The 22,672-nt window shown below is 32.8% G+C and overlaps 3 protein-coding genes across 3 annotated transcripts in view; 2 read left to right on the forward strand and 1 right to left on the reverse strand.

Moving 5' to 3' along the window:
- LOC114325689 (uncharacterized) overlaps positions 1-4,474 on the forward strand; it is a 103,654-nt gene extending 99,180 nt beyond the window's left edge. Inside the window, exons 9-10 of the mRNA XM_028273824.2 lie at positions 1,169-1,342; positions 3,969-4,474. Of these exons, the coding sequence (XP_028129625.1) occupies positions 1,169-1,342; positions 3,969-4,120 (326 nt within the window). The 3' untranslated portion in view covers positions 4,121-4,474. The remainder of the gene's footprint in view (positions 1-1,168; positions 1,343-3,968) is intronic.
- Positions 1-22,672, reverse strand: part of LOC114325118 (phospholipase DDHD2) — a 323,630-nt gene that overhangs the window by 253,083 nt on the left and 47,875 nt on the right. The window lies entirely within an intron of this gene.
- Positions 10,859-22,672, forward strand: part of LOC114343473 (dual specificity mitogen-activated protein kinase kinase dSOR1) — a 122,875-nt gene continuing 111,061 nt past the window's right edge. Inside the window, exon 1 of the mRNA XM_050663478.1 lies at positions 10,859-11,016. Within this exon, the coding sequence (XP_050519435.1) occupies positions 10,874-11,016 (143 nt within the window). The 5' untranslated portion in view covers positions 10,859-10,873. The remainder of the gene's footprint in view (positions 11,017-22,672) is intronic.

A 22,672-nucleotide genomic window follows, 5' to 3' on the forward strand; every position in this document is an offset into this window, starting at 1 on the left:
CATGCGGTCTTTTACATATAAACCGCCACCTATTGGACCGTTGAGGCGGAGCGCACATAGCGCTCCGCGTATGCGCTCCCTTACATATAAACCGCCACAGATTGGAGCGCCGAGACAGAGTGCGCACAATTGCACAGTCCGGGAGCGCGAAACGTATCCAATATGTGGAGCAGTTGCAGGAGATCGGAGCGCAAGCATAGTGGATACGTGCTTTTACACATAATAAAGAAATATCCCAACAAATTACTGCCTGTGAGTCACCTTGAAATTCTTGATCAGACAGGATTATAAGTCGACTTCCGCCAATGGTTCGTTATCGAACCATTTTTTTCAAACACGAGATTTGATGACTCAGAAATTTTTTTTTGTATTTTTATAACAATTGATGTACAAATAGGTTAAAAAAATAATGTTTTAATTTATTTGACCACAAAAGTGTTATGCCAATAAAATTACTACAGTAAAAATAAAGTTGTGTCGAAGGATTGAAAATGTCGGACATTTAGAAAATATGTTTGTGATGAAAACATGAGTTTGGAAATTAAACAAAATTAAATTTAGTTACACTGATATCTTCTGGTTGCTTAAAAAATACAAAGATTTAAAAAAAAATTAACGAATTGTCAAAAAAAAATTCTACAAAAAAATGGTGCGTTTTCGCACCATTGGCGCTAAAGGGGTTAAACGTGTCTTGGTTTGTTTATTACTAGTGCATCAAAAATTAAAAAAAAAATAAATAAAAAAAGAATGGAAAAAAGCTATCATTAAAATAGATAAGTACTTATATTTGTAAATCATTATTATCAAATAGGTCATTCATATTCAAAAATACAATGAGAGTATAAAAGATATTTCATAAGAGTAATTTTAGTTCGGCTAATGGATAAGTCCACAGTCAAGAAATCCGATAGCACACAGACACACATACTAGTGCATCTTTATTGTGATTTTAGTATAGACAAATGCTTGAAAAGTGTTGTAAAATCAAGACATACATCAGATCTTTATAGATTTTAAACCGGCTTATGATTCAATTACCGTAATGTAAATCCTTATAGAATGTGTATAAATATGTAAGTATGTATTTTCTATTATGTTTTAGGTTTTCGATTAATTTTTTTAATAGTTTTTACTAAAGTGTATAGTACAACTTTGCTTCTGTCTCTAGGTCTATTACAATTAACATCAAATCCAAAAGGCTTGATTTTTCAAGAAGGATTCACCACAGGTACCAAAGAAGAAGTTAAAGGAACATACAGCGACTCATGTTGCAACGCTGACATACAACTTATTGCTACAGATAGACTAAATAATCGAAAAACCGTAACAGCTAACGCTTATCGTAAGTAAATTCTTTATATTCTACTAAATTTTCTAAATTTCAATATCCCAACATAATTAATTAATTAAGAATTCTTCTTTACGTCCACATTTCAAACGCTTCCAGTTTCTTCGTTATTGCTTCCGTTAGAATCCAAGACTCTACTCCATAATATAATAAGATGGAGAATATAATATATAACATCGGAGGAGTCCGAGTTTCAGTTCAAAATTCAAATTGTGTGATTTGAACAGCTTGGACATTTGGATGAACGCTGCCCTTGCTTTTTCTATTCTAGCTTTTATTTCTTGGGAGTGGTTCCAGTGCTCATTTAATGTAGTGCCAAGGTACGTGTATTTTGGCACACGTTCTACTACTTTTTGGTTGATGGTAAACTGTACCCCGGATGATTATTTTTTGTTGTTATAATCATGCAATTTATCATTTGTGGGGACATTAACATGTTAAATTTTTCTCCCATTTGGTATCCATTTTTAGTTCTTACTATACAGGGTTTTTGGAAAAGAATGGGCCATAGCTTAACCTTAGGTTCCTGATGTTAAAATAGGCCGATTTAAGCTAACTTACTTTAGTACAAAGTTTATAATAACCGAGATACAGGGTGTCAAAGTTTAACTTTGACCTCAGGAACCTGAGGTTAAATTAGGCCGATTTAAGCTAACTTACCTTAGTACAAAGTTTATAATAACCGAGATACAGGGTGTCAAAGTTTAACTTTTTTTTATTTATTATTGAATATTTCCTGACAAGTATGAGATAACAACATGAAATTTGGTATTTGGGGGTTTTTTGGGTCGAGAAAACTAAATTCCCTACCAAAAATTATCAATTGCCCAGAGGGCGCCACATACGCCTTTCAGCACTCATTTATTACGTTCAATTTTTTTATCCCCCACTCTGTATAATTTTGACATTAAAATTTGTATTCTCCTATTCGTTTTACTTAAAAAAGGTATACTTCTTTCATCTCCCTAAACTCAATCGTTTTCGAAATAAACGCCTTTTAAATCTGCGATACGCCATCATTTTTAGCATAATATCATTGTAGTTACACCCCAAAAATAACTTAAAACCATAATAATTGTGCCAGTTCTCAAATTTATGTCAATTCATCGCAAATTCCACTTTTTGCGATACATTTTTGGATAATTTTATGGTTTTAAGTTATTTTTCTGGTGTAACCACAATGATATGCTAAAAATTATGTTGCACCGCAGATTTAAAATGCGTTTATCTCGAAAACGGTTGAGTTTAGGGAGATGAAAGAGGTATACCTTTTTTAAGTAAAACTAATAGGGGAATAAAAATTTTAATGTCAAAATTATACGGAGTGACGGATAAAAAAAATTGAACGTATTAAATGAGTGCTGAAAGGCGTATGTGGCGCCCTCTAGGCAACACATAATTTTTGGTAGGGAATTTAGTTTTCTTGTCCCAAAAAAACTTCACATACCAAATTTCGTGTTGATATCTCATGCCTGTCAGGAAATATTCAATAATAAATAAAAAAAAGTTTAACTTTGACACCCTGTATCTCGGTTATTATAAACTTTGTACTAAGGTAAGTTAACTTAAATCGGCCTATTTTAACCTCAGGAACCTGAGGTTAAGCTATGGCCCATTATTTACCAAATACCCTGTATATGTCAAACCGGCAAACAGGTGTATGTTCTCAAAAAAATTGATAGTGTGTAAAAAAATGTATTAATTAGCTAAGTACTTTCAGCACAGCACGTGCCATCATCAGAGCATCGTCCTATAGGTATAAATCCTTCATAGAAGAGCAATTGCTAAACAACACATTAAAATGTATAGATTGGCCCAGTATCTATACATTTTAATGTGTTGTTTAGCCACAGATCTCGGGTGTAAAAACCCTTTACAATTAATAAAATCACATCCAAATTCTTTTAAAAATAATATAAAATCTGTTCTTCTATTAACCTTTAACTACACGCGCTGGCGTATTTTGTACGCCAGATATAAGAATTCTACTGCAAATATATTTAAAAATTTAATTCTTGACCTTGTTTATCTTTCTAACCAACCTATCACTGGAATGTGCTTTACAATTAGTTTTAGTTTCGTTATAATCGGCGTTCTGGAAAGATCGTAATTTACAGTTTATATTTGTTATTTCAAGTGGTGGACAATATACGCCACGATTATAGTAATATAAGTACATCTTTCAATTGTTTTTTAGTCATTATGGCACAAAATATATTTTTCTTTGTAAACAATACTTTTTCTCATGTAAAAAATCACATCTCAAACATTTTTTTATTAGTAATTTTATTTATCATGCAATCAGATTCCAGTTATAAATCCCAATTGGCTTACTGAGAAGGAACTCCAAGTATTCGCTGATGCCGAATAAGGTTTATAACAAACAACTAAATGTGTTTTTTCAAAAAAAAACAGATTAAAAAAAATAAACAAAAATAGTAAAACAAATGCGAACTAGAATTGAACGAACTGCTGATGAATCATTCCACCAAACAAATAAAAAAAACTATATAGCCTGTTTTTAGAAAATTCTTACCCACCTATAATGTTGAAACACATATTATTTAACAATATATATTTCCAATTGTTTTCAATACTTACATATAAAAATTATTTTTAGGTGCAATGTGGGGCCCAGGACAAATAGCAGCATTAATCTTAGGAATTTTGCTCTTTTTACTTTTAGTAGCACTAGTTATTTATTTAATTGTAAAATGTGTGAAAAAACGAAAACAATATGATCTTCCTACATACAGAGGAGGACGTATATGACAATTAATCAACTCTATTAGAGATGAACAAAAATTTTGGTACTAGAATAATATAATTATATATTAGTTTCCGGGCGTTTAGGCCATGGTTTGTAATTATTTCGCCGGTCATGTAATTATGCAGCAAACGTTATCAAAATATTCCTTAAGACGAATAAACGCTGACTGTAGCAGGAAAAAATAATTTCAGATGGCGGTCTATAATCCTAGAAACCTATGTATCATTACACGACAAAGGCCGTGAAAGCCTATATTAAAATACTGACCATACATTTTTAATTTGTAAGCTATCTTTGATTGTATATGTATTTAGGTAGGCACCAGATATATGTAAATATATACATATTTACTTTCATTGCTGTAACTGTACTATATCCCAAATACTTAATACACGGAAAAGAAGAAGAGTTCAAATTGCTTGCATCCAAGAATCGAAGTAGAAAGAACAACGGGTGAAACAATACTAGAAAGAGTTAATTGATATAATTGATAATAGAAAAATATCAGTGAAAGGGCCCCGCAACACTCCTTATGGAAAAGTGATCCCGGTCAAATTTAACGAAACTTTGGATAGTTTCTCAGTGAGTAGATTAAAAAAGTCCATGGCACCTGGGTATGAAAAACTATTATTCTCGAGCTACAGCCTTCTGAAGTTCTTAAATTCAGGTACTCGGTTTACGTTAAGTGCACTAATTCACGGTCAAGTGAATGAAACTATCTATTACTGAAAGAAGACAAACTCATTTTCTTCATTCATATTTGCGTGTTGCATATGAATTCGTGGTCAAAAATAGATGCATCGTATTTTAGTCTTCAGAAAACTTCCGAAAAGTCCTCAGAAAACTGAAGAAGTGCGATATAAAATGTGCTGATAGTGTGACATAACTATCATGCTTTCATGAATGCTTCCCACTTATCCAATACCAGCATAGCTGCAGTTACACCTTGTCTTTAGAAAACTACTGAACATCGGCGGATTTAGGGGGAATAGGGAATTCCCCTAGTAATACGGTCCATAATTAAAGAAAAAATTGTTTAAACATGATTATTACACGTTGAAATATGTTAGCTTACGTGTAACTTACTACAAACAGACAAATTCAACCTATGGTTATTACCTATGTATTTTATGTAGTTTGGGTTATCTATTTAATATATTCTGGGGTTAGTGTTTTATTGGAAGTCGCCCCCCTCCCCCAAGGCAAATGTTCCGTAATTGTTACTGAAGTATCCTAATACGACGTTAGTTAACACGACATAAAATTTGATGCATCTAACCAAAATCAGCACAATCTTAACGTACAGATAGTCGAAGATGACATAAACACGATTCTTACGTAGAAGATTATAATTATTAATATTTCGGGTTTACCTACTACTATGTATGTACTTTGTTTTTTCTTTTCGAATTGAGATCAAGTCCATTTATTAATCTACTCATATCTGATATGCTGAAGACTATTCTTTGCAAACCATTTAAGCTAATTGCAAAAACTACTGCCTCGTCAGCATATCTAATGATTCTTAGAGGCACTCTATTCTGCATGCGTGAAAACGTGAGATGTCGTGTTCTGCTCTAGCAGCACTTATTGTGGTTGTTCCTCAATTTTCTGAAGGCGCTTCAGTGGCAGTGGCGGAACATTTGCCTTGGGACAGGGGGCGACTTCCAATAAAACACCAACCACTAAATACATACAATAGATAAACCCAAACTACAAGACATAAATAATAACATGTGCAATAAGTTCCGTTAATTTTCCTAACTGTCTAGTTAATTGGGTTAAATTTGTCTGTAGTAGTAAGTTTCATGTCAGCTAATATATTTTTTTATGTTTAAAAATTTTTTCCTTTAATTCTGGACCGTGTTACGGGGGGAACATATACACCCATACCCATGGGTAGGGGGGCCGTGCTCCCCCTGGCTTTTCGGTTGCTGTAAACTATATATTGTCATCCAAAGTATACAAAATGTAATGTGCAACATCTTCACGTCTGCGTCCCCTAAGAATTTTTATATGGGCGCCCATGCGGGGGGAGGGGAATTACCCTATTCTCAGCTACTCCAGCTATGCTGGTATTGGATAAGTTTGAACCATTCATGAAAACATGATAATTCTTATGTCGCTGTAGTAACACATTTTTTATCGCACTTCTTCAGTTTTCTGAGTACTTTTCCAAGATTTTCTGAAAACTAAAATACGATGTATTTTTAACCACGAATTCATGTGCAACACGCAAACATGCATGAAGAAAATGAGTCTCTCTTCTTTAAATAATAAATATTTTCATTCACTTGACCGTGAATTAGTGCGCTTAACGTAAACCGAGTACCTGAATGTAAGAACTTCAGAAGGCTGTAGCTCGAGAATAATCGTTTTCCAGACCCAGGTGCCATGGGTTTTTTTAATCTACTCACTGAGAACTATCATTGACCAAAGTTTCGTTAAATTTGACCGATACCACTTTTCCATAAGAAGTCTTATAAGGTCCTTTATACTTTAAACTTAGGCACATTTTTCCCAAGAAAGATGAAATAAACTTATTCAGTATCTTCAAAAGTTTGCAAAATCATTCATCATCATCTTCATAATCTTCATCATCTTCATCACGATTCATTTAGAATCAGGTAATTCAAACTAGAAACTAATTGACATATAGCGTCAAAGATACTGAAGTGCAAACGACAAATACTGACATGGATGTGAACTCCATGGAACCATCAACATCTTACAGGTAGTTGCCAGGCATTAGCTACAACTGAATATAAAGAACGATATGACGAGTAGGCAAAGTATTTCATTAGGAGCTAGCCAGGAAATTTAAGCTTCTCCAAAGTAATCATTACCAAGTCACCTAAGGTTCAAAAGATTCCCCTAAATCTCAATCCTTTTGAGACCATAGATATCTGGACTGAGTGAATTTTCCCCTTACGGGGAGTGAGAACCGTATGGCTGAAATTTGGATAACGCTAATTGGTTTGGCGATACTTAACAACATAATCTGTGTGTTAAATACAACCAGACAATAGCCAAATGTACAGATATTCAGAAACAAGTAAGGAGATAATGTCCAATGGAAACTCCAGACAATACCTATTATCGTCTCAGCTGCTGGTATCATTCCGAAGAGCCTCCTAAAGAATAACAAAAACTGGGACTTATAAAATAATGGAAAACGCGATGCTGCTCGTTACGTCTACGTGAGTCAGTTTGTGAGAAAAACTCCAATATACCAAGTCAACTAGGGCTCATGACACTAATACATCCATTGAATACCTTTGATAGGAATCAAAGGAAGGCCCATGTCTAGAGTCGGTGCTAAGCGTGACAGCTTGCGGGATGTCGATCGACTATCGACAACATCTGCTTGTCAAACTCTGCAGAAAGCACCACATGTTCAAATGTCCAGATAGATAATAACAGACCAATACCGAGTAATTATAAGAAATAATTTGATCTCAGAAACTGCACGCATTAAAATCATAAGCGAAGGTAAACTAGTAAGCAGCAGGTAATAATAGATCAAGTCCACAGTCAAATATCCGAGCATATCCCTAAACTTAACTATCCCTAACTATCTACTGAACCGACCACCGTTACTAAAAATAAACTCTTCTAAAAAACTAGGTTCGATGTTAGAAATTATTACGATCATCAAAGTCGTACCAATATCTAACATCGAACGGATTTATTTCAAGACGATCCCTGTGAAAAACTATTAGTAAACAGAATTGAATTATTGCGAAGAGATGTTGGACAAATGACCGAATATCTTAGAAATAAAAAGGTGAAGAGCTGAAGAAATAGTGATGAGTACCCTGATACTCCTTTCAGTCATACTCTTTGCGAACCCTTCATTACAGAAGAACACAACAGAAGACTACAGAAGTTCACAACTTCTGGCTAATGAATATGAAAAGTACTAACCAGTATTACTCAATCAACGAAATAGTAGACAGGAAATTGTTGCATGAAATGTTACTTATTGCTTACTAAAATGATAGTATAATTATAAAATTATAGAATTATACACGTAAAATTATACAGTGTGTCAATTTTAAAACTTACAATGGCTATATCTCACGAACAAAAGCTGAAAACGAAAAATACTTGAAACCGTTTCTAGGATAGTAAGGGGGAACTAAAATGACATGAAAGAGAACTCACCCCCATCAACCCCCTAGGCCCCACCCACCACAACCAAAAGTTTAAATTGCAAACCCCTACTTGTGATACATCATTGAAAAGGCTATAAAAAATGCTATCCAATGGTATAAATAATAATTATACAGGGTGAAGCAATAATTGTGAAACTTTGGCTTAAATGAAAAATTTAATGAGGTTTTGTTGAACTACAAATTTGATAAAAATGTCAATTAAGTAAATGTTCAAAGTGAGTTCCGTTGTTTTGTAAACAATACCTAATAAAGTCTATTTTCAAATTCTGCACGAAATTTGACAAATGTTTTTCTAGTAATAGGGCGACATGCTTGAGTAATTATTTCTCGCAATTTCCCAAGTGACGCAAGTTAGTTTTATAAACAACTGATTTAAGGCAAAAATGGCAAATTAAGTTTTAATTAAAAAAAAGGTACGAGCGGACACTTACCATTTAAAATAATAGTCCGGGAGATAGCATTACAAATACAAAAGTCATAGTAAGCCAGCTGATATTAACACCCTGTATAATTATTATTTATACCATTGGATAGTACTTTTTATAGTAGGATAGTATATTACTTTTTTCTATGGGGTTACCCTAAATCAGTTGTTTATAAAACTCAACTTGCTTCACTTGGGGAATTGCGAGAAAGAATTACTCAAGCATGTCGCCCTATTACTAGAACATTTGCTAAATTTCGTGCAGAATTTGAAAATAGGCTGTATTATTGTTTACCAAACAACGGAATTCACATTAAATATTTACTTAATTGACATTTTTAATAAATTTGTAATTCAACAAAACCTTATTAAATTTTTCATTTAAGCCAAAGTTTTACAATTATTGCTTCACCCTGTATAATTATTATTTATACCATTGAATAGCATTTTTATAGCCTTTTCAATGATGTATCACAAGTAGGGGTTTGCAATTTAAACTTTTTTGGTTGTGATGGGTGGGGCCTAGGGGGTTGATGGGGGTGAGTTCTCTTTCATGTCATTTTAGTTCCCCCTTACTATCCTAGAAACGGTTTCAAGCATTTTTCGATATCAGCTTTTGTTCGTGAGATATAGCCATTGTAAGTTTTAAAATTGACACACTGTATTATAATTTTACACACCACTGAAATTACTCCTCTTTCACCTCAAATTCCGTAATGATCCACGAACTTCGAAATGAATCACTGACAACTATTTCGTTCTCTGACTATACTAGTATTAATTAATCAATAATTTTTAATCCATAGGAAATAGCATTATTCATTACTCAGGGAACAACACATTTGATGCCGAAAGATTAAAACAACACTCGCGATCCAGCCAATTATCGCCCAATCAATTGTCTTTCAACTTTGTACAAATTACATAGTCACATCCTGCCCATCCTAGCGCGCATCTCTTCTAAGTATTCCATGGACTGCAGAGAGCAGTTTATAATCGACTCAGTCATCTCTAACCAGACATGCACTAAAAAAGGAACCCATTTTATTGCCTATATTGACTACTGTGGGTACGAGAGAGGCCCTCTTTAGTTTACTACTGCTATTTCAACGATGTAGAGACGTAAATTTGCGATATTTATGCATGCTTCATTGATTACCATAAAGCGCTCGATACGGTAAAGCACAAGAAGCTGATGGAGATATTAACCAATATTGGAATAAACACATGTTAACTAAGAATTATTAGCTATTTGTACTGGAATCAAACATCGTCTATCAGGAGAATGCGACCATATCAAAATCAAACGTGGGGCCCGTCAGGGATGTATTCTATCACCACTACTGTTCAACCTATACTCAGAGGAAATCTTTCAAGAAGCAGTGGATGATGTTGACGCCGGAATTCGAATTAACGGAGAATGTATCAATAACATAAGATACGCAGACGACACGGTAGTATTCGCTGACAGTTATGAAGCCCTCCAGGAATTAATGATTAGAATCTCAGAAGTAAGTCAGCGATATAGACTTTCACTAAACACTAAGAAAACACAATGTATGATAATATCTAAGAACGAACAGCAATTTGGACGAATCAGTGTGAACGGTCAACAAATAGAAAGAGTAAAAACATACACCTACCTTGGTACGAACGTCAATGAAAATTGAGACAACTCTCTAGAAATCAAATGTAGGAGCGAAAGCAAGATCTGCATTTCAAAAAATGGCTAAGCTATCATTCATATGATATATAAAGTCGATGATAATATTGTATTTTTTTAAAACATACAATGACGGAGTGAAATACTAAAATTCAGCTACCAATAAATATATCAGATGAACAATATCCAAATTAAAAATATCCCAATGAACCGGACACTATTCCAAGAAGACTTGGTAAGTCTACTGTGGTTGTGTCTGGCGATGAACCCTCTATCCCAGCTACTGAACTCCACTGACTCTGGTTTTAGCATCAAAAAACAATACTGTAGTGGCGAAACCAAATCATCAGTTCCGTATAAACTTTCGCACAGAGTAGGTGCTCGAGGAATAACCGGCCTAGCATCGATAAGTCTTTAATTAGTGTTTTTTTATTGAGTGATTTTGTTTAAACATTAAAAATTAGTAAAGTCTTTTAAATATACCTCCGCCATGGCTAGTTTTAAAAACATGAAGCCTGACGGTGATACAATAAGTAGTAGTGATTCTAGTGATGAAGACTTGTTTTTTGATTCAGAAACCCTACAAGCGGAGTCGCCAATTTTTTTTAACTCTGACTCCGGGAGACCAGATAAGTAAATATTTTTTGTGATATTTTAATAAAAAATACAAATAATATTATTTTAAATAAAAGAATTATACTTAAAAGTAAATGGAATATAAAATACCTAACTAATAGAATCTACACACAATATTCTAGAATTATTTTAAAAAGGCATAAAATTTGATAACATGAATGTGAAGTTTTCTTGTTAAAATTATAAATGAGGAAGCTGAAAAAACATTTTTTAATTTTTATTAATAAAAGTCAGGCACCATATCCTTTGTAGGAATGAAGCAGAGTTGTAAATAATAGACAATACATTAAATTATACAGGCAATCATCCACAAAGGCTACTTACAGACGTTGTTAAAAAATTGTAGTAGAAGTTACGAAATTACAAAAAAAAAATATGAATATGAACACAAAAATTGTCCTAAAGGAGTAATTTAAAACACTTTAAAAATATGCTTTTTATCCTGATCTTAAAATCTGAAATGGATCTGAGTTTCGCAGACTGATTTCTCTGCTTTGTTACTTGTTCAAAAACTTGGAAATAACGAAAAACAATACTCAAATGGTGGTTATTCATAAATAAATTATTACCAAATAATCAGCTTAGAATTAAAAAAGTCTTTGGCACATTAGATGCTCTGCCAACTATTGCAGTAGATATCCAAACAAACTTTTATAAAAATAAATTATTTACAGGCTTTTTTGGATATTGATGTAGCATATGATTATGTATGTCCATTAATTAAAACAAATAATTTCTAGATGTAATATGCATCAGGTATGAGACTTTAGCCATATTTTCTTTAACATCTATACAGGCGATTTACGTGAACTCTTTCAAAATTGTTGACCACATCATCAAAGAACACTTATACATAAATTATACATTATCAATGCACAATACAAAACGAATCCTCTTTACATGATGAGTGACCAATCCCATCATCTTTGATGCCTTACTTTATTAATAATACTGTACTGTACTTAATAATATTGTACTGTACTAATATGATTAATAAATGTTGATTATCAAATTTTATCCATAAATCCCTTATTCTACCTATTTCAGACAACTTACCACCAATATAGTATAAAGAATCAACGGGTTTTATTAATTTTGTGAAATGTTATTTTATGGCATTTTTGAGTTTTTAGCGAACTTGGTAAGGGGTTCCGGTCCCCGGACAAAAAATCCCCAAAAATTATTCCTAGACAAAAAATTCCCCCACAAAAAACTCCGGAAAAATAATCCCCACAAATTTGTTTGGACAAAATATCCACACAAAAAATTCCGGACAAAAAATCCCCAAGAAATATTTGCTGTCGAAAGTTCTAAAACTTTGGAAGCTTTTGAAGCAGATTTTTGAGATTTTGCTTGCTGAACAATTATGTTTATATTTTTGTACAATTTAGAATTTAACTTAAGTGTTAAACGTGGCAGCAATGCGTTCCATATTATTGACAGCGCCAGTGCGGGGTGGCAACTTTGTCTCTCGCGAACTGACAACGACGTGCAGTGCAACGAAAAAGAAGATTCTCTGTCTGATTATATTATTTATCTATGGTCTGATTTAACCTGAAAAACGAAGCCATGTGCATTTGCAAAAACTAAATGTTTGATTTTAGGTTTGTTCCAACACGACCAAGAACCGTCAGATTACCGTTTCGTTACTAGATAATTAACATTCTATGGGTTCCATGGGAACGAAATAATACGTTCCATGGTACTGCGCAGGACGGTGATCGTCGTGGGCCGTCCAAAAGTTCATGTTGGAACAAAGCTTTTATGTATTCAATACTATTCAAGTAAATTTGATTAATAAAGTATTTATTTTTGCGATTACTACAGTCCATTAAATCGAAGTAACCACTTGCATTGAATTGAAACTGATGACTAAATATTTTTGACGTTAAATATGCAAAAAGGAACAGGTTTTATTGCATTACAATCAAAATTATCGTTTTCAGGACCAGCAGTTATCGTCACGAATAGGCAATATTTTGAACACGAGCCATTCAAAGCAGAGTAAGCAAAATATTTAAGCGAATAACTGCAACATGATTCCCACAGCCTTAACTCATTCTCCATATTTTCCACGATTTTTGAAAAAGTTTTCGGCATGGAATTGGAGTTCGAAATTTGGTAATCGAGATTGCAATTCATGCATAACCTTAATTGCTAATCATTATTTTCGTACCGAAAATTAAGCGATTTCATGTCGATTGCTACACTCTCATACACTGACGCTAAAAACATTTGCGTCAACTGCGTTCACTGGAAAACCTTTGAGAACTATTCGGCAGCAAATATTTCTTGGGGATTTTTTGTCCGGAATTTTTTGTGGGGATTTTTTGTCTGGGGTTTATTTGTGGGGATTTTTTGTCTGGGGATTATTTGTCCTAGCTTCCTTGGTAAGCATATTGGATATTTGGGAATGAGCCTTCTCTATATATTTATTTTAATTTGAGAAAGTTAACTTGGAAAGTCAATATTGATCATGTACTGTTAAAAATATGTAAGAAAGCTATCATTTTTTTTAAATATCTGTCAAAACATGGCATGCTGCAGATGTAGAAACATCTGTTACTTTATCTAGCTTATTTACGTTCCTTGCATAATTAGTTCTATGAACCTTTGAAATCTTACTAAACCACAGATCCAATTTAAAAACCACAATAATAGCATACTGGGTCATGATGGGAGTACTTTCCTCTCAACATGACTGAATCACTGCGTCAAGAAATTTATAAATTAATTCATGGCTAATAAAATGTTAGGTTCGTGATAATGACACTAAATCAATTTAAGAAGTCACCTATACACAAAGAAAATATAAAATATCTCTAAATATTCTACTATAGAAAAAAATGTTAGCAATTATTTTGGGCTACCAATACTTCCGCCCATACCTTGTTGGGCGAAAATTCAAAATTTGATCCGACCATCGACCCAGTGCCGGATTTAGGGTACTTGCGGCCCTAGGCCAAATTACCCCGAGCGGCCCCCGATACCCGATAACTTCACGATTATTATAATATAATAATAATAATTAAAACCTTTATTTTAATTTTACTTTTTAAAACTCGTAATACAAAGTATAACATAATGAATAGACATGCCACTAATGTTCTATTTGAATACGTACATAAATAGGTTGAAATGTATTCACTAATTATTAAATAATCTTGGTTTGCAAATTTGGCTAAAACCCCAAAACAGCTCTAACAACAATTTCGAACTCCTAAATATTGTAAAAAAAAAACAGAAAAAACGAGTTATCTAGGACATAATTTACAGAGGAGAAAGATACAACCTTTTACGACTCATAATGGAAGGGAAAGTGAAAGGAAGAAGAAATTCAGGAAGAAGAAAATGTTCCTGGCTAAAGAACGTGAGAGACTGGACAGGCATGGACACACATTCGATACTAAGAACCTCTCAAGATAGAGAGCAATTCGCTGTAGTTATAGCCAACCTTCAATAATGGAGAAAGCACTTTAAGAAGAAGATAGAAAATATATAATTCAAAATGTTATTTGTTTGTAAGCAAACAGCATTTATTTGTAAAATTATTAATATTGCTAAAATTATTATATTATAAATTAGTATTGTAGTTTATTGTTAAAATTAAATACCATTTGTTTCATTCGGAGGGAAAAGTACAGATGACAACAAAATACTAAAAAAAGCAGAGTTGAAAAGACATACGTAAAAGAACAAGCAAAATAATATGAACTCTACTAGTAACAGGCTACGGTACTGAAAAATCAAAATATTTAAGAATACAGCAAATAAACTTCTAGATCGTTCAATTCATTATTCATTATTCTCTTATACTGAAAAACGTCAATCTCATGTTCTTAATTTGGATAAAGTTGGATTAGTGATTAACATTGACACTCACTCCACTCCATACTCATAATAAAATATCATATCTAAACTCTAAACATTCACTTTTCTAGCTTTTTTGGCTGCAAAATCTTTAATCAAATTTTTAAAATCTAAGGCTTGAAATAGCTCAGCATCTGAAACAAAACTAGCCAAACGACACAATCTAGAATCTTCGTCAGAAGTCGAGTTCCTCAAGTAGTTTTTGATTATTTTCAACACGCTGAATGATCTTTCTCCAGATGCATTAGATGTCATCATGCATAGTAGAATGCGCAAAGCCGTGTCCATATTCGGAAATAATGTTGTTAACTGTTTTTCATAAATGATTTTCAGATACTCCTGATAATCCAATGTCGATTCGATACTTTTAGTCAAAATAGAAACTTTTACCCTGTTTTCTTCATTTTAAATTGACGATAAGTTGTTTAAAAATCCAAATTCTTCATTAAGACTGAAATAAACTTAGGACCTTTCATTCAATTCTAAAGCGTGTAAATTACGACATTGAATGTATTAATCTTTAAGTCTTCTTTGCCATTAAAGCGGGGTTCAATGGATTCATCTTCTTTGTGTTAGCCTGAGAGAGCTTTTCTTTTCGGGCGTCTTTTTATTTCAAGAATATAATTTTCATTTTTAGACAACACTTTTTCCCTTTTTTCATAGGGATCAAAGTTGTCTCTCAGACTCAATGCGTACTTCTTTAGAGATTTGTATGTTGCAAGTCACATTCAAGTCTGTAGCTGTTTTTGCAATGTTTTGCTACTCTTGTCAAAACGTTGTAAAATGTCGTAAGTACCACGGATTTAGTAGAATAGCCATTCTCTTACATATTTGAAAATTTTTTTACTGATTTCAATTCAATTAGTAATAAAAGTTTTTTATCAAAAAAGTTTTTTTTGCAAAACGCTGCGGTTCCCTTTTGCTTGCGGCCCTAGGCCGCGGCCTAGTCAGCCTAGTGGTAAATCCGGCACTGCATCGACCACTACAATGGCTACTTTCATTTAAAGATCTAAACTCAAAGCTTGTCAGGTGGAGATTAAAGTTGGAAAAATGTGAATTCGAAGTTCTATATAAAAAAGGCAAATCCAACCAACGCAGATGCTTTATTCCGTGTCGAAATCTACACTAAAGATTTGAATAGCGTAGAAGAAACGATAGAACTCCCTATCAAAAAAGAACGACAATGATATACAGGGTGTTTCATTAATTATTGTCCATATAGTAACTGAAGAGACCTTATCACAAAATACGAAGATTTAACCTAAAACACTTAAATAAAATGTGATTCCTTACTGAGTTACAGGGTGTTTTATCTAAAAATTTAAAAACTATTTTTGTTCAGCATTTTAAAACTGTTTGACGTATCCTTTTCATACTTGGCAGAAAGTGCAACTACGAGACACCCTACTAAATTATGATAAACAAACGTTTCTAGCTACTACCAGGGGCGTACGACAGGGGATGGTGAATGGTTTAGAATTTTTAGATTCTCCAATACATTCTACGTAAATAATATATACTCTTCATTGTTAACGATAAAGTCATTAGTTTTCGAGATATTTGAAGTTAAATATGAAACGGTACAGTTATTTTGATTAATTTATGATAGGGATTCATATGATTAAAATTTAAAAATTATTTGTACCCAGTACTTTAAAACTATTTGTCGTATCCTTATCATACTTGCCAGAAAGTATAGGTACTGTACGTACACCCTACTAAATTAAGATAAATAAATGTTTCTAGCTTCTACCAGAGGCGTACGACAGGGGATAGTAGGTGGTTGACCCTTCCCAAATTCTACGCCACTGACTAAATTACTATTTTAGTGTAATTTTTTGATTTTGCAATACTTTTTATGTAAATATATACTCTTCATTCGTAACGATAAAATGATTAGTTTTCGAGATATTTGAAATTAAATATGAAGCGACACAATACATTAATTAAAATAACCGTGTCGTTTCATTTTTAACTTCAAAGATCTCGAAAACTAATGACTTTATCTTTACGAATGAAAAGTATATTATTTTCACAGAAAGTATTGGAGAATCCAAAGATTAAACTAAAATAGCAATTCCGCCAGTGGCGTAGAATTTGGAAAGGTCAACCATTCACTTTCCCCCGTCGTACGCCTCTGGTAATAGACAGAAACGTTTATTTAACATAATTTAGTATTTTGTACAGTACCTATACTCCCTGCCAAGTATAAAAAGGATATGTCAAATAGTTTTAAAATGCTGAGCAAAAATAGTTTTTAAATTTTTAGTTAAAACACCCTGTAACTCGGTAAGGAACCACATTTTATTAAAGTGTTTTAGGTTAAATCTTCGTATTTTGTGCTAAGGTTTCTCCAGTTACTATATGGACAATTATTAATGAAACACCCTGTATAGAGGATGTCCCTGTAAGTTGTATCCATATGGAAAACTTTTTTATTATTAATTTTACAAAAAAAAAGTTAAAGTTCTGCATGGTCCAAAACCCAAGATTCAACCAACAGATATCAAATTTTATAAATGTTATACGAGGTATGTCAGAAAGTTTGAATTTCACTCAAGAGTAAGGAGCTTTATTTTTCACAATATTGAAAATTGCTATTATTAAAAGTTGTTTGGAATTAAAAACTATATTCTAATATGCAATTACATCCTTCTAATTGAAAACATTTTTTTTTTTGAAAAATATGAATAACTAACATTATTTGCAGTTATTTCAATTCTGATAACTTTTTTATTATTAATTTTACGAAAAAAAGTGATTCTTAATAAAAAGTTCTGGATGGTCTAAAACCTAAAATACCACCATCTTATATCAAATTTTATCAATTTTATACGAGGTATGTCAAAAAAAGATAAATTTAGATCAAAAGTAAAGTACCTTTATAGTTCAGAATACTTCAATTAGAAAGATGTAATTACATAATGAAACATAGTTTTTAATTCTAAATAACTTTTTATAATAACAATTTTATTTTACAAATTAATTTAACAAAAATAAACGTGTTTTACTCTTGAGCGAAATTCATATTTTTTGACATACCTCGTATAAAATTGATAACATTTGACATAAGATGGTTGCAGAACTTTTTATTAAGAATCACTTTTTTTCGTAAAATTAATAATAAAAGAGTTATCTGAATTGATATAACTGAAAATAATAGTTATCCATAATTTTTTCAAAAAAGATTTTTTTTTTCAATTAGAAGGATGTACTTTTAATAAAAGCAATTTTCAATATTGTGAAAAATAAAGCTACTTTACTCTTGAGTGAAATACAAACTTTTTGACATACCTCGTATAATATTCAAAAAATTTGATATTTGATGGTTAAATCTTAGGTTTTGGACCACGTAGAGCTTTTTATGAAGAATAACTTTTTTTCGTAAAATTAATAATAAAAAAGTTTTCCATATGGATACAACTTACAGGGACATACTGTATTATCATATCATACCTATGATCAATCACCCCAGTTCTTTATCCGATTTAGAAGAACTTCTAACCGACCGAGCTTAAGAGTCTCATCAAATTTCGAATCCATCAACCCCTTTAGGTGACTTAGACATAATTATCTGAAAAAATCAGACAGCAACTTTAGCTTCCAAACAAATGAAAATAATGGACGAAATCCTACAAGAGAACAACAAATAATAAAATTTCAAAGTAAAATTTATTGAATATTTTTTTTCCTGGTAAAAGGTATATTTATTTAAAAAGCCCATAACAGGGCCACAAATATTAAAACAAAACGTTTTTGCTCTTTAAAAAGAACATCATCAGTGTTACAAGATCATGCTAAGCCACCCAAAAATACTAAGGTTAAAACGTTTTAAAAATAGACTAAATCTCTTACATAAATGGATACATTATAAAATCCAAAGGATGGATATAATCAGAGCCGTGCCGTGCTATGATGCAGCGAGGCTAGGGGGGCGGCATAATCAGTAAAATAAAAAAAGAATGTGTTTACTTTGTACGCACGTAAGAAGTTATACTTCTATTATATGATATCGACGAAATCAACATACTTTAAACAGTTTATTTATATTTAATTTAAATATTTTGATTAAAACAATGCCAAAAATTAAAAAAATAAAAGAATAAAACACACACAAACCAAACACATTGAAAAATGCCACAAAGAAATTATTTCTGCAACAATAATTGTTGCCAAAAATTTTAACTAATTACGTATTTTCTAAAAAACATTATATAATAATATACTTACAATCATAAAATGTATAAAAAAAAATAAAAAAAATTGTAACTTGCATTGGGAATTGAACCCGCTACCCGTCGATCGAAAATCAAAGCGCTTTCCCATTGCGCCACCTTCGCGTATCTGTCATGTGGGAATATACACCAACTGAACGTTTACACCATAAACTTTTTGACAGTTGTTTATTACTTATATGAATTTAATCAAATTAAAAATGAATAGCCATTTTCAATTTCGTTGCAAAACGAAAATACAGCCGAACCATATTCTGGTCCAATCAGAGAGTGCAGCAAGCACCTCTACCGGTTTCGAAACTTATTAGTCTTTCATCAGGAGGCACATATGTTGCTCTCTCTGATCCAACCAAAACAAACCCCCAGCGTGCAGTCCCGGATTGCAACGAACGAAATGGCATAGATGCCCTAGAGGCAACTGCTAGCAAAAGACTTAGTTTTCAATCTAATGGCATATAAAACAACATAATGCTATTCTACATCCCACCAGAATGAAAACAATGGGAACCTTCTCTGGTTACACCTCCGAGGCTTCTACAATTTGCAAGCCATACGGATGCTGAGACTAAGGAAGATGAGGGAATTCTACAATTTACAATTCACGTCCCATCTGCTCAGCCCGGTAAAGTTCCAACGAGAATGCTTCCCTTTACCGCGCTGAGCAGATGGGACGTGAATTGTAAATTATAGAATTCCCTCATCTTCCTTAGTCTCAGCATCCGTATGGCTTGCAAATTGTAGAAGCCTCGAAGGTGTAACCAGAGAAGGTTCCCATTGTTTTCATTCTGGTGGGATGTAGAATAGCATTATGTTGTTTTATATGCCATTAGAGTGAAAACTTAGTCTCTTAGTCTTTTTAATCAAACTAGTTTGATTTTTGTGGGATTAAAGGAATATTTTGTATAATAACAATATATTAGGTGAATATTGGTAGAAATTTTGATGGTAATCAAATTACGTAAATCAAAGCATTACATACTATTTTGGTAGGTTCATTTTAAATTTTCCAAGTAGGTAGGTAACTATGTAATTTTTTATTAGGATACTGAAACATTTACAATTATTACGTACCTGTCGCTTTTAAAAACTATTTAAAAAGTCACTACAATTATAAGCTTGCTTTTCTCTGCCATCACAACAATAAAACTAATATACACAACATTTTTGTTTATCCATAATCTCCATATTGAACAGTTATTAAGAGACAGATGATTTTAACACCCAATCAGATCCCGTATAACGTTTGAGCGACTAATAGCACACTGTCGGTGTGCGCATGCGCCCAGGAAAATAAAAATTCACCCTCGTGCCTAAAGAAGTATAACTTCAAAAAATTGTCGTGATTGTGTAAAAATATTGTCAGAAACTATCGAAAAAATGAAAAGTTACAGACAATATGGCTAATGACCAAAGGAAAAGTTAATGAAATTGCAGAATATTTCCATATAACTTCCCAATTTTCACCTGAAAATGAAATTCGAGCCAGGAGAAAAAATCGTTTATTTGACTACGAAAAATCTGTGGACGAGCTCTTAACAGATCAAGCTAAATTTAAAATAAATTTGTTCATCTATATTTTAGACATTGCCGTTAATTCTTTGATTGATCGATTTTCGCTTCTAGAAACTCATAATAAAATTTTTAAATTTTTATATGATATTTTTAAATTAAGGGAAATAGATGATGAAACACCAGAAATATTATTGTGTCAATTTTCATTCAATACTTTGAATACAAAAAGAAAAAAATCTGATGATATAATGATCTTCTAAAAGAATTGCGAAATATATTTCAAACTACTCCATGAAACAGTTAGAGGTTTTGAACTATTTGTGCCAAAATTACCTAATTTCTTTATACCCAGATTTAGTTGTAAACTAAGAATTTTTTTTCAAATTAAATACTATTTACAAAGCTCCATAAGAACAAAACTAAAAAAATTAACACTTATTTCAATAGAGTTCTCACTAGCTGCTATACCTATCTATCCCCACTAGACTACACCAATCTTATTGACAAGTTTGCCAAAATTAAAGTCAGAAGGGTAAAATTATAATTTTTGTAAATGTTACTTAAGAGCATAGGCGTAAAATTTGCTTGCAATACTTTTTAAATGAATTCACTTTTTTCGAATCCTGAAAAAACTAATAAATATTTTTGAAAAATTTAAACGCTGATTGAAATATTACATTATTACCGAGGGCCGAAAGTCCCTAAGAATAAACAAAAGGTTTCTTTTGAATAAAATATTTGATATTCAAATAAAAATTATAAAGATTTTCAGGGACTTTCGGCCCTCAGTAATAATATAATATTTTATCCTGCATTTAAATATTTCAAAAATACTAATTAGTTTTCTCAGTAAAAATAAAAGTTAAGTTTCAATAATATTTAATGCCGGGTCCTCACCCGCATTGGTAAAAATTTGCGACGCAAATTCTTACGACGAACCATAAGTTCAATATGCACGAAAAATTTACCAGTGAGGACGCGGCTTAAAAACCGGCAACCGATGGAGCGTATGCGTTATGTTCGTCGAAAATTCTTGCGTCCGATTTATGCGTCGAACACGTTCACATTAGCACAATTTACATCGAGCACGCAAATATTTGCGACGAACAGCTGGTGCGTCGCAAATTTTTACCAGTGAGGCTTGCTGTTCGTCGCCGAAGACTTGCATCATATTGAAAATATGTACCGCACGATGGATATAGCCTTAGGGCAACATATGACTCCCACACGTGGTACGTGGGTTGCTAGGTAATAATTAGAGCCAAACCACACGGACCACGCTACAGCGTTACTCTGTGGATCCACAGAGTGGCTGAAACAGGCGATTTTCTAACGCCGGCGACTACGCTGCGAAGTGGATCATTTGGAAGGGTGCGGCGGGTAATGTAATGGGTGAGAAAAAAAGTTTGTTGAAATGATTAAAAACTTGCCGGCTAATATATTTTTTTAAAAAGTGTGTTCGTCAAAATCAGTGTTTGTAATGTCCATAGTTTTAAACATTTTATAAAATGTCATACTTAAATAACTTTGATGCCCACCACATACGGTGAAACGCAAATGCAACGAAACTGAAACTGTCGGTTACTTTTGAATTTCATTTGAGTTTATGCAGTAGACGCCTATGAGAGGCCACACATGATGAAACCATATGGACCATTTCAGACCGGCCGTTTGAAACGCATATATTTCAGTTTCATTGAAACCGGTGTGCAGGAAACTTGTGTTTTTATCGGGTTTCGTGTTTTTGTGTCGTTGTGGGTACTTTAAAAAACCGGCCAAACCCGATTTCGGCCAAACTAGTTTGTCCTAACCGCCTTAGGATAAACTAGTATGGCCTAGGCCAAACTAGTTTATCCTGATATAAATAAACACACTGCAGGCCAAACTAGTTTGGCCTAGGCCAAACAAGTTTATCCTGATATAAAGACGCACACTTCAGGCCAAACTAGTTTATCCTGATATAATAAAGATTCACACTTCAGGATAAACTAGTACGGCCTTCTTCTTCTTCTTCTTGTAGTGCCTATCCGTTTCGG

This window comes from Diabrotica virgifera, chromosome 10, assembly GCF_917563875.1.
Source record: "Diabrotica virgifera virgifera chromosome 10, PGI_DIABVI_V3a".
Taxonomy (NCBI): Eukaryota; Metazoa; Arthropoda; class Insecta; order Coleoptera; family Chrysomelidae; genus Diabrotica; species Diabrotica virgifera.